Here is a 15,944-nt window from a genome sequence, read left to right as displayed (position 1 = left end):
AGCTGTTGATTATTGAAAACTTGAAATAACTAAAATATCCATGTCATAAATTGGTAAAAACATCAGTATAACTGCTATTATGTCTCTGGAGATTAATACTACAGTAATATACCATGCATGCTGAACACAAACAAATTCATATATAGTAAAAATTACTTCCTAGATTGGCCTTTTTTTCCCCCCACTATTAGTTGCTAATAAAGTAAAGGAAAAAGTTTCTAACGACGGACTCAGAAGCTGCCAATTGAACTCTCTTGGAGATCAGGCATTTAACGTAAAAGTAGCCATGTAAGGGTAACAGGTCCATGCTGTAGCACACGGTTTCATAGATTATATTTGTTTAGTTTATGCACTAATAATATGAGATATGGTAAGAACTTACCTTTGTTATCTCTATTTCTACGAAGTCCATAGGGTTCCACAGGATACCTTGGGGTATAGGTGTGACATCAGTCATCGGGCACCATAGAGTTAAGCTTTCAGCCTCCCAGGATGCACTAGGGTCCCCCTCCTATACCCCGCCCCCGAGCCAAGGCACCTCAGTTAGTTACCAAGCCATAGGCCGGAGGAGGATAAGGAAGAGAGAGAAAAAAGATCTGGACACACACAAGAATCACATTCTCACCAGAGGGAGACGGGAAAACCGGTGACCAGACCAAAGCCCATCTGCAGCACAGGTGCGACAGGGCGGGAGTCCTGTGGAACCCTATGGACTTCGTAGAAATAGAGATAACAAAGGTAATTTCTTACCATATCTCATTTTCTACTTCAGGGTCCATAGGGTATCCACAGGATACCTTGGGGATGTCCCAAAGCAGTATCCTTTAAGGGTGGGGACGCTCCTGTGCTGAAAGGAGAATCCGCCGCCCAAAGGAAGCATCCTGAGAGGCGAAGGTGTCAAACCTGTAATACCTCACGAAGGTATGGACAGAGGACCACGTAGCAGCCTTGCAGATCTGGACTGCAGAGGCACCACGTCGAGCTGCCCACGAAGGACCTACAGACCTAGTGGAATGAGCCTTCAAAGAAGGAGGAACCGGCAGACTTTCATGAAGATAAGCTTCAGAAATAGCCATACGGATCCAGGCTGCCAAAGTTTGTTTTGAAGCAGGCCAACCCTTTTTACGGAAGCCATAGAGGACAAACAAGGCGTCCGACTTCCTAAACGAAGAAGTGCGGTCAACATAAGTCCTTAAGGCCCGCACAACATCCAAAGTGGCCTCACCCACTGAAATACCAGGTGAGTTAAAGGCCGGAACAACTATTTCCTCGTTAACATGAAACTGGGAAACAACTTTGGGAAGAAATTCAGGCCGAGTGCGGAGCACTGCCCTGTTCCCATGAAAAATCAAGAAAGGGGGTCTACAAGAGAGAGCCCCTAAATCTGAAACACGTCTGGCCGAAGCTATGGCCAGAAGGAAAACAGTCTTAGCTGTTAGCCATTTAAGATCCACTGAGCCCAGTGGTTCAAACGGCGGTCCCTGGAGAGCCCTCAGGACCACAGCCAAATCCCAAGGCGCCACAGGTGGAACAAAGGGCGGCTGAATGCGGAGAACACCTTGCATAAAGGTGCGCACATCCGGGATTGTAGCAATCCTACGGTGAAACCAGACAGACAGGGCCGAAACCTGCACCTTCAAAGAAGCAAGGCGAAGCCCATGATCTAGTCCCGCTTGTAGGAAGGCAAGTATCCTAGACAGACGAAACTCCCGCGGTGCATAACCTCTCGGTCGACACCACTGGAAGAACGTATGCCACACGCGATGGTATATCCTCGCGGACGATGGTTTCCGAGCTCGCAACATGGTACGCACCACAGAGCTGGAAAACCCCCTGGACCTCAGAATGGCTGTCTCAACAGCCACGCCATCAAAGACAGCCGAGCCAGGTCCGGGTGAAGACAAGGACCCTGCGACGGAAGGTCCGGTCGTAGCGGCAACCGCAGAGGACTGTCCACGGACAGACCCTGAAGGTCTGAGAACCAGTGCCGTCTGGGCCACGCGGGAGCTATCAACAGGAGCGTCCCTCCTTCCTGTTTGAATTTCAGGATTACCCGTGGAAGAAGGGAAACCGGAGGAAACAGGTATGCGAACCGGAACGTCCACCGGACGGACAGAGCATCCACCAGAGACGCCTCTTCGTCTCTTGTGAGAGACCCGTACACCGGCAACTTGTTGTTGTGCCGGGACGCCATGAGGTCGATCTCTGGAAGACCCCACCTGTCCACCAGCAGTTGAAAAACGTCCGGGTGCAGGGACCATTCCCCCGGATGAACGTCCTGGCGACTTAGAAAGTCCGCCTCCCAATTTAGCACTCCCGGGATGAAGACCGCTGATATGGCCGGAAGATTGCGCTCCGCCCATACCAGGATCCGAGACACCTCTACGAGAGCCGCCCGACTTCGGGTTCCTCCTTGCCTGTTTATGTAGGCCACGGTGGTAGCGTTGTCTGACTGGACCTGCACCGGACGACCCTGGAGAACCCGATGTGCCTGCTGGAGAGCATTGAAGACCGCATGGAGTTCCAAGATATTTATTGGAAGCTCCGCTTCTGTCGGCGTCCACCTGCCCTGGAACAAGTGTGGACCCGAAACTGCTCCCCAGCCCCGAAGACTGGCGTCCGTTGTTAACAGGATCCAATTTGGTACCCAGAACGGACGTCCCTTGCTGAGATGGGTCGTCTGCAACCACCAGGCAAGGGACAGGCGAACCTCCGGGGTGAGCACTATCGTCTGGGACTTTAGAGACTGAGGCAGCCCGTTCCACTTGGACAGGATCAGGTGCTGCAGAGGTCTGGAGTGAAACTGGGCATATTCCACCATGTCGAACACCGACACCATGGAGCCCAGTAACCTCATCGCCGAGTGTAGAGACACCCGGCGGCTGTGCAGACAACTGCGCACCCTCGACTGTAAAGCAGAGATCTTTTCCTCCGTCACAAAGATCCTTTGCTGTCCCGAGTCCATTAAGGCTCCGAGGTGCAGAATCCGCCGAGACGGGATTAGAGTGGACTTCTGCCAGTTGATTAACCAGCCGTGCCGTTGCAGCAGCACAATGGTCAGGTCCAAGTGGCGTAGAAGGAGCTCTGGAGATCCTGCCACTAATAACAGGTCGTCCAAGTACGGCAACATGCGGACTCCCTGCAGCCGCAGAGAAGCCGCCATGACCGCCATCACCTTGGTGAACACACGCGGTGCTGTCGCCAGGCCAAAAGGTAACGCCCGAAACTGAAAGTGGTCGCTGCGGATTGCAAACCTGAGGAACTGTTGATGGCGCAAAAGAATAGGGACATGCAGGTAAGCGTCCTGTATGTCCAATGACACCATGTAGTCCCCAGGTTCCAGCGCCAGAATGATGGACCGTAGGGTCTCCATCCAAAACTTCGGCACCCGCAAAGACTTGTTGAGAGCTTTGAGGTTGAGAATCGGACGATACGACCCATTGGGTTTCTGCACCAAAAAAAAAGATTTGAATAGAAACCCTGGCCCCTCTGGGAGAATGGAACAGGCACTATAACTCCAGCCTGGAGCATAGTGTGCAAGACCTTCCGCAGCTCCATGGCCTTGTTCCGGTCTGATGGTAGACCCGTGGTGAAGAAACGAACCGGGGGTCGGTGCCGGAACGAGAGGGCGTACCCGTGGGAGACCACCTCGAGAACCCAAGTGTCTGTCGTGGTGACCGACCAGCACCGGGCGAACTGCAGCAGGCGGCCTCCCACTTTGGGATCCCCCAATGGGAGGCCCGGACCGTCAGGCCGCAGGCTTGTCATCTGGCTTAGGGGCCGGACGTCTGGTACTCCATGCCCGCTTCCGGGGCTTGGCCGATTTCTTAGGGCCAGCCTGTCGGGGAAAAGACTGTGGTTTGGGCCTGCCCTGGGCCCTATAAGACCGAAAGGACGATGGTCCTGAACCAGAAGGAGCCGCGGCCGACGGGAGACATGCCGATTTGGCTGCCGCCAGCGTGGCCACAATCTTGTCCAGATCTGGACCGAAGAGAACTTCTCTGTTAAAGGGCAACGCCTCCAAACCCTTTTTGGAGTCAGCGTCCGCCTTCCAGGATCGCAACCACAAGGTGCGACGAGCAGCCACCGCTGCTGAAGAAATTCGAGACACCAGTGTACTAATGTCTAAGGCCGCCTCGTTGATATAAGTGGCCGAATAACGGAGATTACCAATCAACTCCGTTTGTTCGGCCCGGACAGTCGGAATCAAAGGACGCCTCCAATGAATCCGCCCAGCGCTCCATCGCTCTGGCAACCCAGCAAATGGCCATAGCCGGCCGCGCTGCCCCCTCCCGCAAGGGAATAAGCGGTCTTCAGGCAGATCTCCACCTTGCGGTCCGTAGCATCCTTAAGGGAGGACATGAATGGCATCGGCCATGTGGCACTACGGACAAGACGTGTCACATGAGAATCCACCTGTGGAGGGGATTCCCACTTAGCAAAATAATTATCCGCGAACGGATAATCCACTGCCAGGCGCCTCTGCGGCTGGTATCGCTTGCCAGGCTGTTTCCACGCCTCCTCTAAATGGTCCATTAACTGACCCGAAAGAGGAAAGACTGTGGCGTCACCCTTCACATCCTTAAAAAAGGCATACTTGGATTTAGCAGCTGGGGGAACTTCGTCCTCAATCATCAAGGCTGTGCGGACTGCCCGAATAAGTCCAGGAATATATACCTTGGACCTAGCGTCAGCGTCCTTAGTATGGAGAGGTTCCTGATCGTAAGGATCCAGAATCTCCCCATCATCAGACGTCCCTTCATCATCCTCATAAGGAGCCGACAGAGACGCCACCGGCCGTTTATGTGGCCGCATCACAGTCTCCCCCTGCAACACATCCGACAAGTGCTGTACAGAACTCGTCAGGGAGTTAACCCACGCCGGCTCCTGAGAAACCGGGAGAGGGGAAATAGGGAGACTGCGGGGTACCACCAATTGTCTTGGGAAACCCTGCATGGGTGACGACACCACTGACTGAAGGGACAAACCCATCACCGCACCGCAAGGGCTGAGCAGAAAGAACAGGGACAGTAATAAAGCTGACAGTCAGAATAGAGATACAGGCAGCAGCGCTAGCACAGTCACATACAATGCAAAGAAAATCAATTCCTGCACTAACCAGCGCTGATCACTCAACTACGCAGACACAGGGTCTGGTAGGACACAGCGCTGCATACACAGACCTGACCACAGCGGAGGAGAGGTGTGCGGGGGGACCCAGACCAAGATGCTTCCTTCCAGGCTTCCAGCAGCGTTCACCATGCGATTCAGGAAGATGGCCGCCGAGGAGCAGAGAGGAGGCTGGCCTGGGGGAGGAGCGCTGCCACAGGGCCAGTCGGCAGAGTGCAGAGAGGGCTGTGTGCAGCGGGGGAGGCGCCGGCTGTGAGACAGGGAAGGCGCGCTCCCCTGGCATGCATTTAACCCCCGGGACGCCGCAGCGCTACCGCTCTGCTGCGGTCCGCTGTCCCAGGGGGGTAGTGGAAGCGCAGGTTCTTACCTGGCTCCACGCTGCAGCCAGTCCCCAGGGAGCCCCCTGCCTGGGGACTCAGGACCATGTAACAGCGGGGACCCACCGCGGGACCCCGCTGCTTACCTTGCTGTCCCCCTTGAATCCGGCCATGGTCCGGAACATCTGGGGTCACCGCTAGCTGTGACCCCAGATGCTCACTAGCATCCCCGGATCGGTACTGGCGTTCTGGTACTGGCGGGGGTGGAAGGGAAGACAGCATGGACGTCAGGACTGACTGTCCATGCTGTACATCCAGATGTGCAGCCACAGCTGCATGCAGAAAAGCTTTAGGGGCTCTTATTAGCCCCCACTCTAACAGGTGCACCCGACTCCGGTCGGGCACCAAACTAAACTGAGGTGCCTTGGCTCGGGGGCGGGGTATAGGAGGGGGACCCTAGTGCATCCAGGGAGGCAGAAAGCTTAACTCTATGGTGCCCGATGACTGACGTCACACCTATACCCCAAGGTATCCTGTGGATACCCTATGGACCCTGAAGTAGAAAAATTGGACACTCATGTGTTTTACTATAGAGATAGTAAGGAGTGCACTCTGTGACTCTCCAGTAGACTTGCAGTTCTAGAGTAACGGAAGGTTGTCTAAGGCTGCTAAACAGAAAACAAGGGGTAAATTTACTAAAGGTCGATTTTATAATCAATTGAAATCAACGGGATTTCTAATGTCAAAATCCACATATTTATCATCCTTCAGGTGTCAACTTCAGGTCTGTTGGATTTTGCAGGTGTAAATGCCGGCGGTTTTGACGTTTCAGGTCAAACCCGACGGCAAATAGAACCAAAAGCAGTCAAAAAAGAAGCACTGCACAGATCAGAGGGTTACAAGTAAAGATGCAGGTCTGCACATGTGGAGGCAGTGTCGGATTTCGACATGAAGGGCCCACCGAGGCCCATGCTTAAGGGGTGTGGTCATCCACCAGTGGGGGTGTGGCCAGCCACCACAGATGCTTGGCTTACCATTAGACAAATCCTGATGTAGTTTCTATAGAAGGGAACCAAGCCCCCATGCTGATCAGTGGTCCTGCTCCACCAAGTATCTGACTGTCTAACAGAATAACAATCTATAATTTAAGGTCTGAAACCTGACATCGTGCCCATATTGGATGCAGCTTCACCTGCCCTGGCAGAGTAATTTTGCTGGACATCCTGAGGGTTACACATATGTCCGATGTTCACACGGTTGGTCCGATGCTGCATCCCTGGATGTGGCAGCAGATCACGGTCCTTTTACTATGGATATAATTACATATACATAATTTTGCACAACAGCTGCGTACAAAGAATCAGCCCCACAGTGCAATCAGTAGGGACTGCTCTCTTCTAAGACAGGAAAACCGCAGCAGTGATCATAAAATGCTATTCTGAAAACATCATCTTAAAATAGAATATTATTTTTATTATAATATGATATTCATACCTACATTAGTTACCAAGCGATGTAGTAAATAAAATAAACTATCACATTTCCTGGCTCTGCTCTTCTTATTTTGCCACCTGAAGCACCAATCCCATGTAGCAGGATGCATCTGATGAACTGTCTGTGGACTGTTACATTGTTTCCTGACATTTATTATATGAATTATGCTTTGGTTCCTACCATTTCTGTCGGTCTGCGAAATAGTCCCCTATGGCGTTGTATGCCTGCTCCAGCAAGGTGTCGTCCGAGTCGCCGGAACCGGTCCTCAGCAACTGCAACACTCGGAACCAGTCTCCCAGTTTTATCCGCAGGCTGATAGCCAGGTCTCTGAGAAGGGTATTACGGACGTTATTGCACTCTAATAAAATTGAATAATTAAAAATATGGGTTCTAAGTATAGACTGTATTAGTAATAGCACAAAGCATGAAATGTACATGGAAAAGGAGTTAAAAGCCATTGGGGCAGATGTATGAAGCTCTGGGAAGTGCAGAGTGATAAACGACCAACCAATCAGCTCCCAACTGTCATTTTTCAAACACAGCCTGTAACATGACAGTTGGGAGTTGATTGGTTGGTCATTTATCACTCTGCACTTTATCACTTTCCAGAGCTTCATATATGTGCCCCATTAAATGCACTAAAGTGGGTAATAGAATTTGTGCATTGTCACAATTTCCCAGCACAATTGTGATAAGTAATGAACGAGATAGATTTGACTTAAGGATGGAGGGCCAGATTCATTACCAGTCGTAAACGCGATTACGTACGCAATCGGCCGATTGTAGCATTCTGCGCATGTGTATGCAGAGTGATTGACAGGAAGTGAGCATTTGGAGGTGGTCGGCGAAATGCAGGCGTGCCAGTGTGTTTGAACGCAGTTATAGGGCAAGGTCAGGGCTTGTGCAGGTGTGCGTGAGGCTTCCGATTGTACTCTACGTTACCGATGGTTTCGCAGACTTGCTAAGGATTACGGATGTGTGTAAGGTAAAGTGGGCGTCCTTATGTTTGGCTGCGACGGCATTACGTTTGCAATCATTTGCACATTTTCGCAGTGGGACTGCGTGCTTAATTGCTGCTGCGATCGCAATAGCGATCCTTACTGAATCAGGCCCCGATTCGGAGTCTGGTGCAACTTCTTTCAGGGTTGGGACTGGGCAGCGATCACGCAATTGCATGGGACTGTGCCATGTTGTGTGTCTTGAGCGTCTTGTGAGTTGTATGGGGGTGAGGTAGGCGTGTAGTTGTACTTCTGTTCTACACCAAGGTGTGCGTACGGGGAATGGAAGCCTGTTACTGACGGCTCTCTTCCACCCAGCCTGGGGCTGGTGCACGTGCCTACATGAATGATGAGATCTGTGGACAGGAAAACAGTGGGCGGTGGGGCTTCCCGCTTGAAGATGCACTGATCCTGGCATTAGACCTACAGAAACTTACACACTTAGCATAAGGCAGTAAATCACCCAATCACAGCCCCTCTGTGTCTGACTCACAATCAGCCGCTGAGCATGTAAGAAATATTTCAGCTTACTGTAGTCACAGCAAACAGAGGTAGAGCATCCCCCCCCAAAGCATTATTAGACACGGTCAGTATGAATGGTTACAGCTTCAGTAATGACTGCAGGGGTATGTAACACCAAACAAAACAAAACAAAAAATCACAAACGATTGTCTTTGAAGACATTTTTCTATACACAATAATAAGAATACATAAATGAATGGGGACTGCACGTGGGATGAGATGAGAAGGGAAATCCTGCCACCAGTACTACCAAAGAGTCACTCCTCACCTCCTGTCCATGTCCAGATACATCCTCTCCGCTTCCTCAAACTTGCCGAAGTAGGCGGAGACCTCGGCCTGTTTCATGGGCTCGCTCTGCAGGTTGCCCAGCCGTTTTACAAACCCTATGCCCTGATAATCCTTACAGCGCACAAATGCCTGCTCCGCGGTTGGCAGGTCCAGTTTCTGGAGGGCAGCTTCAGCCAACAAGCGCCTGCCGAGGGAAAATGATGTAAAATTAATCTGTAGTCTTTCCCGTGGGACATTTAGAATGGTTTATTGTTCATAGTTATTATACAATAACATATGTATAATATACAATAGACTTTTCAACAGGAACATAAGAACTGACTTCCTCGCCTCAACACAGTTCAGAATGTACGCTGCAACAGGAACACAGGAAGGTAGACTGGAAGTCTTGCCAGAGCATGTTTGTTACCTAGGGGACTGAAAGTCAATCACTCTGATACTGACTTCTGACGTGCCCATATTGGACAAGGATAGAGGCATATTGCCTGCCTGCTTTCAACAAAGGGATATCATAGATAATATTGTGGTTATAACTAGCCAAGTAGAAACACTATGCTCGTTTCCAATATGCTATTATGGATAATTTACAGGCCCTGGCGCATTATTGTGCCAGTGGGTTTTTATTTGCACTTATCACTCTCACCCAAACCCTCTTATCAGCTGTAGCAAATTCTGCTCCTCCACAAAAACTGCCCTGTTACGCCACAAAGTCATCCACTTTGGCAGCAATGAAGTTGCAACTTCTTACATGGAGAAGCATCCGGGAGTTTTTTCCCACATCTTCTACAAGTGCACACCAAAAATACTGTACCAATGCCGACAGACACATTCTGGACTACACACTAGATGATTATTTGCACAATTTCGATGCATTGCAACAATAAATCGTTCAAATTGGGCAAATCGTGCAGTTTCCACTGAGCTGTAACGATCCGATATGCGGCCTCTGTGGGTCGTTAATCGTATCTTCAAATCTTATCTACTGCACATAAGATCTGGCAATCTCTTTAACGATGCACTGGAAAATGTTAAGGGCACATGATAGGTCGTTAGTAGATCGTTTGTCAAAATGAACACTTTATGTATGATATTGTTTGTCCAGGACTGCCAGGGAGCTGCCGGGGAGTTCAAGGGAAATCATTACCGACATCACATCGTTTGCGAGTCGTTTAGTGTGTGGGCACCATTACAAATCTTTGCGTCACGGGGGATGAAGATTGTAGGAGGCGTATAAGAGAAGCCAAAATACAGTAAGGGCGTATTCATGCAATAGGTGTACAATGCGGTCTACAAGAGATGTGTCTGCTTGGAAGTGGAACACTTGCGTGTGCTAGACCCCTAGTGATGATGACGATCGGCAAGCTTATTTGCTACTGTGCATTCCAGGAATACAACAGGTGCATTTACTACTGTACAGTACAGTCCACGGGTAAAAACCATATGCTAGCCATACAAAGCTGGATGCACCGTATTACAGGACACATTTTACCCTTGAGACTTAGACTCAAATTCGATCTAATTCAGCATGAGCCCCTAACTAAACAGTTAAAATGCATAATTTCTCCAACTGATCCAACATCCATTATACGTATAATTCTGAATGTTGTCCGGTCTCTGACATGCTCAGTAGGTGTCGGAAGTCTCAGGTAATGACATCACTGAAGGTGGGAGGGAGGGTCAGAGGTCAGACCAACTTTCAGTGACTGTAATGTAGCTGTTACTTAGCAACTGTGTTTCTTGGTTACCCCCTTTCGTTAGCGCACATCTACAGACAGTGATAAGATGGGCATCCAGGAGTTAATTTTCAGAAATGTGTTGTGAACCTGTTATGGCCATTTTACGCTCTATGTAAAGACTGAGCTATGCACATGTCTGGTCGCAGTTGGTTGAAGAAACATTCAATAAAAAAGTACTCACTACAGTTTCTGCACAGCCAGGAGAGCGTAAAGAAGCACAGAAAGAGATTAACAGAGAAGAAAGAGAGAGAAGAAAGCACTGTAACCAGTGCTGGCTTCGTTCTAACCTCTTGGAGGCCCCGTGCTGCAGTCCGGCACCTGCGCAATTTCCAATGTGTAAATGAGGTTCTAACTGTACTTATATAGTCCCAGAAATCATTTTGACTAGTTCTGACTATGGGGCCTATTCGTCAACACTAAATGGCCCGGTAACCACGCAGAAACGCTAGTTTAGTTGCCGGGCCTTTCATCGGCAAGGGGTCCCACCTGATATTCAGCAAACTCCGAAAACTGAATGCTTTCGGAGTTTGCTTGCGAGAACAAATGCCATCAGATGGAGCTTGTTCTCGGATCCCCACTCCTTCCTATGGGAAGGAGTTCCGGGGATGCAAAGAGGGATCCGAGCATATCCCTCCGCCGCCTTCTGACTACCTCCTTGGCGGCTGTGCGTATGCGTGACCTCGGACGACGGGGAAGAGGCAAGTAACGCAGCTACATCTTAAGCTGCGCTACTAACCGCAGAGCGAAAAGCAGCTGTACCCGCACCGGAGCAACGATGAATTGTTCCGGTGTCAAGGTTCCCCCCCTGCGAGTTGGATACTTAAGTATCCCTCGCAGCGAGATGATAACATAATCATCGGGGGACAAAAGTAAAATAAAACATGTGCTTTTAGTTCAAATTTAAAAAAAGTTCTTGTTCACCCATCCTAGTAGGGTCCCGGAGACCCAGACTGAGCATAGCAGTATTAGGTTATTGCTGTGATCAGTTTATAGCCCTTGTAACACCTGGACATAAGGTGTCCTGGTAACAAAATGGCTTTGTAGCAGGGTTTATTTGGAATAAATACATTGCTCCATATGATCTCTGTTTCCACCATTCGCATGACATTCCTGCTGCAGTCTAGACCTTAATGTATCTCACATTCCACATAGCTCTGCTGGAAGTAACACATACAGTACAAATCCCCTCTCGCCGAGCCCTGGCCAGTACACCATAAATCATCTGCTTAATAAGAAAACAAAGCCATAAATCCCATAAATAACGGGCTCTATTAAGCAAATGATGCTTTTCCTCACACATCCTACAGAGCTGCAAAAAATTGTTACTAGTCACCATCAGGGGCTATATAGTGAGTGCAAAATTTTGTCCCCAGCCATTTCGGCAGGGACAGGAACCATGACACACGTGACAGTTTGGTTTCTACAAACTATCTCCATCGAACACTGTGGCTATTTGTCTTAACATAAAAAAAATGTATTGAAGTGATGCAAATAGGCACAGACTGTCTTTGTGCAGTTTCACTGGATGCAATTCTCCATCTCATCCAGAAGCAAAGCTTTAGCGGTAGTAGCCAGGAGCGCCTTAGGGCTGTGCCCAATGGGCGGCCAACCCACAGTCAAATAATCATTTTACCACACTGGAGGTAAATGACATCATTTGTCGCAAGATAGGATAACGATAAGATTTCTTTAATCTTCTTCTAACATGGAATCACCGTATGACCTAATCTGGAAGGCGTTCATATGAAATGAAAGTCGGAATATGCTGTCAGATACAGAACAGCCCAAGTGGTGATGTTCCTACAGGAACATGGTTGGATCATCCATATAGCAAAAAGTCATCTGGTGCCTTCTCAACAGTTACAGTTTTGGAAGTATGGATAGACACTGCAAAAGACAGTGGGCCTGATTCAGACCCGGACGCTAAGCCGCGAACGCACGCTATTGCCGATAGTCGCCCATCCGTGCATGCGTATGCGTCAATATGCGCTTGCACGAGTCACTCACTACGCCTGGGAATCGTGCGCTCGTAGTACACAGACTGGACGCTACTATGAGTGACAGATAGCACCGTTTGTGGGTGGTAACAGGGGAAGGTGCTTGTGAACGGGGGAGTGGTGCTGCTGTGTCTGGGCGTCAAAACGGCGTTTTATGGGTGTGCATAATTAGCATGGAGGTGTCATTGTACACGTCACTTGGTTGTATTTCAGGCTGCAGTGATCGCAGTGCTTGTGGTGGGGTAGGGTTGACCTCAAGTGCTGCAAGCAACTCCGATGGCTCTCGATGTTACTGATTAATCATACACTTCCTGGAGATGACGTGTGCCAAGAAAGAAAAGTGGGCGCCTTTAGACCGGCGTGCGCTCACTCTGCCATCGCTCTCTAAGACATAGAGGGCGTCCTTAAGCCTTGCCATGCGATCGCGAAATTTGTATACCCTGCCCCTGATGGCAGCGAAAGTGCGCTGCTTTGTGTCCCGGTCTGAAATCGCCCCCAGTGTCTTTGTCCTGACAAACTCAGCATTGAGCACAACTTCAGTTTCAGCAAGTGGTACAAGCAAAGATTTTTCTCCAGTTCTTATCCACTATAAGAATTATTAATTGGGCAAGGTAGCATGTGCATATATAACTCGACTCACTCAGTGAGATCGCAATCTAATTTCTCCAACAGCAAGTCACCATACTTACATATATTGCAAAAAAATCCTTTAGATGGTGGAAGGATCCAAGACTTAAAGATCATGGGCAGGGGCATTTTAAGAGAGGAGGGGGCCTGTGTGCAGTCTGTTTGGGCCCCCTCCTCTCTGTCAGCGCACTGAGCGCTGTAGATTCTGGCTTCATGCCAGAATCTAGTGCGCATGCACGGGTCGCCGGGAAAATGGCACCAGCGCCTATTTTCCCAGGGACATCTTTTCTGCGCATGCACAGATCACAGAGAAAATGGCCGCCGCCATTTTCTTATTGAGTTTTTGCTGCTCTGCAGTGCCGGTCCGGTGCTGCGGAGCAGCATATCGGAACCTGCAGAGAAGTGAGTACATTATTAACTATGGGTGTGTGGTGTGTGTGCCCCCCTGGACCCAGGTGACCGTGTGCACTGCACGACTTGCACCCATTATAAAGACGCCTATGATCATGGAGTGTCACTCTCATGACCAGAAAGGATTGTGCTCCACGAAGACTACAGATACAGTAAATGCTTCTGTAACAACCTTGTCCTCTGCCACACCAGTCAGATCTTCTGCACCAGTCATCAATTCTGCATTCCGATCCAAATGTTCCGTCTTTGAGGCTGATGAAGTGGAGTGGTCATTGGTAAGAGCCAAAGGACATTCTGACAAAGTAATTCAAGTACTGAGCAGCCACCACTCCCATGCCAGTATCTGTGCCCAGGTCGCTAGGAGGGAGATATCTCGGCTCTGGCATGGCAAGAAGTCCAGGAAGCAGCAGGCAGCACATCACAGGTACTCTCTGATTGCAATAAGATAGGTGGTGAGCACCAAGCAAACCACAACCCGGCGTCAAGACAGACTTAGAACCAGAAGTCTATGGCCGAACCTCTGTGACCCCAGTCAGCTTCTCCAAATAGAAAGCTCACCAAACACCCTCCACCACTGTTCATGCTGTTTCTCTCTATGCAGCTTGTAAAGTGCTGCAGACCACTTATAGTGGCATATAAAGGATAATATATAATTAATAATTATATTTCATAAAGCCAGAAAACAACATTTATATTTGACCCCACTTCTACTACCATTCCGCAGATTGTTGATTTTCATCAGGATGGTTTAGACAAGGTTTTTGCTCTCGTTACCATGAAAGTTTAGGTGTCTGCATTCAGTGTTTTGCTGGATACCAGATTGGCATCTGATTAAATTATTTTTTTCAAACAGTACAAAGATTTCAAACTCGCATCAAGCCTTTTGTGGTGTTTTGTGGTGCCTTGGGATCCTAATCTAGTACCCAAATGTCTGATCCCTTTGAGCCCTTGCAAGATGTCTACCTCAACAACCAGAACCAGTGGGCAAGCACAAAGAATCTGAGAACTGATGATATTGAAGGTGAGGATTCAACCCGTCGACTTGGAATTCTCATTTTGCCCGTTGTGTGGGAGACCTACATGCTCTTCATTGTAAGGAGCCTGTTTTGAAGGCATACAATATATGGAAAAAGTGCTTTGTCTACCAAACGTAGTGTTTACTTTTTTTATATCAATCAGGAAATTATATTTCATTCTCTCTGTCCTCAACCATCTAATGATAAAAAGGGATTCCATAAACTAGACCTTGTCTGAGCAAGTTTAATTTGCCTCTCCATAACAAAAGGTGTTTAGGAACACAGATCAACTTTTTGTCCCCCCCTGTAGGACCCTGTCAGGGACACCACCCATTCACATTTTCCAGCTGTAATAAAGGTGTATTCTATAAGGTTGGCGCAGACGACGACCTGGGCATGTAGGTCTCAGGCTTCACCAGATGATAGAAGTAGGCAGCAGTTTGGCCATCTCTTTATACCTTCACCAGGTAAGGATGTGACATCTTCTGCTGGTGCTCAGTTTGGTAGACATATCCTCCAAACAGTTGCTTTTGTCACAATTTCTGTGCATGATTACTGTTGATTATACTTTACCCACCCTCTTTCTTTTATATACAACATGAGTAAGTCCCATTGCGTTAAAAGGAATATAGAATAGTGACTACTGTTAACTTAATTTCATTGTAAAACTCCATGACAGCTGGATATCCCACTTGTGCTCTCTTTCCTACAACGCATAAACAGATTGTGAAGGCTCTCAAAGACACCCGAGAGGAATGAGGAGTCACGCTATACACCTGCTGGGGGTGTTTTTAGTTTCCTGTAGCTAATCAGCTGACTAAGGGCCTGATTCAGAGCCGCTCGTAAGCGGCCGCACGTACGTTCCGAGCAATGTTTGCACAACTGCACATGTGTACGGATTGTAATACGCATGCGCGAACCAGTCAGTGCGGCCCAAAATCGTTTGTTCGCTAAATAGCGAATGCCTGCTAATTTGAGTGACAGGATGAGGCATATGTGGCTGGTAACAGGGGAAGGTGCTTGAAAACGGGGAGTGGAGATCTGAACGCAGGCGTGCTTAAAGGTCGAAACAGGCGTTTTATGGGTGTGCATAATTAGCATGGAGGTGTCATTGTACACGTCACTGGGTTATTTTATAGTCAGAACTGCTCGCAAGATTGCGGTAGGAAAAACCAACCACAAGAATAGCGAGCAGTTCATACGCTGGTCGATGTACTCGATTAATCTAATAAATAGCGGACATGACGTAGGATGCGAGCGGCCAGGGGGCGTAGTTTTCCAAAAAACGACCGCATGTTTTGTACGCTCGTTCAGACCTAGAGGCGTGAACAGACCGCAAAGAGCGAACGGTTCATTTGAATAGCCACCCCCTTTTTTCTGAACGAGCGAGCGCAAATAGCGTCCGGCT

At 48.9% G+C, this 15,944-nt stretch overlaps 1 protein-coding gene across 3 annotated transcripts in view; it reads right to left on the bottom strand.

Annotated features, from left to right (window-relative positions):
* Positions 1-15,944, bottom strand: part of WDR35 (WD repeat domain 35) — a 138,366-nt gene that overhangs the window by 44,103 nt on the left and 78,319 nt on the right. For all 3 annotated transcript variants that reach the window (XM_088468143.1, XM_088468142.1, XM_088468141.1), the window contains exons 20-21: positions 8,730-8,933; positions 7,122-7,268 (exon numbers count right to left, since the gene is read on the bottom strand). In XM_088468143.1, the coding sequence (XP_088324269.1) occupies positions 7,122-7,268; positions 8,730-8,933 (351 nt within the window). The remainder of the gene's footprint in view (positions 1-7,121; positions 7,269-8,729; positions 8,934-15,944) is intronic.

This window comes from Taudactylus pleione, unplaced genomic scaffold, assembly GCF_031769625.1.
Source record: "Taudactylus pleione unplaced genomic scaffold, aTauple2 ptg000081l, whole genome shotgun sequence".
In the NCBI taxonomy this organism is placed as follows: Eukaryota; Metazoa; Chordata; class Amphibia; order Anura; family Myobatrachidae; genus Taudactylus; species Taudactylus pleione.
This window is presented reverse-complemented; position numbering and strand designations above follow the sequence as displayed.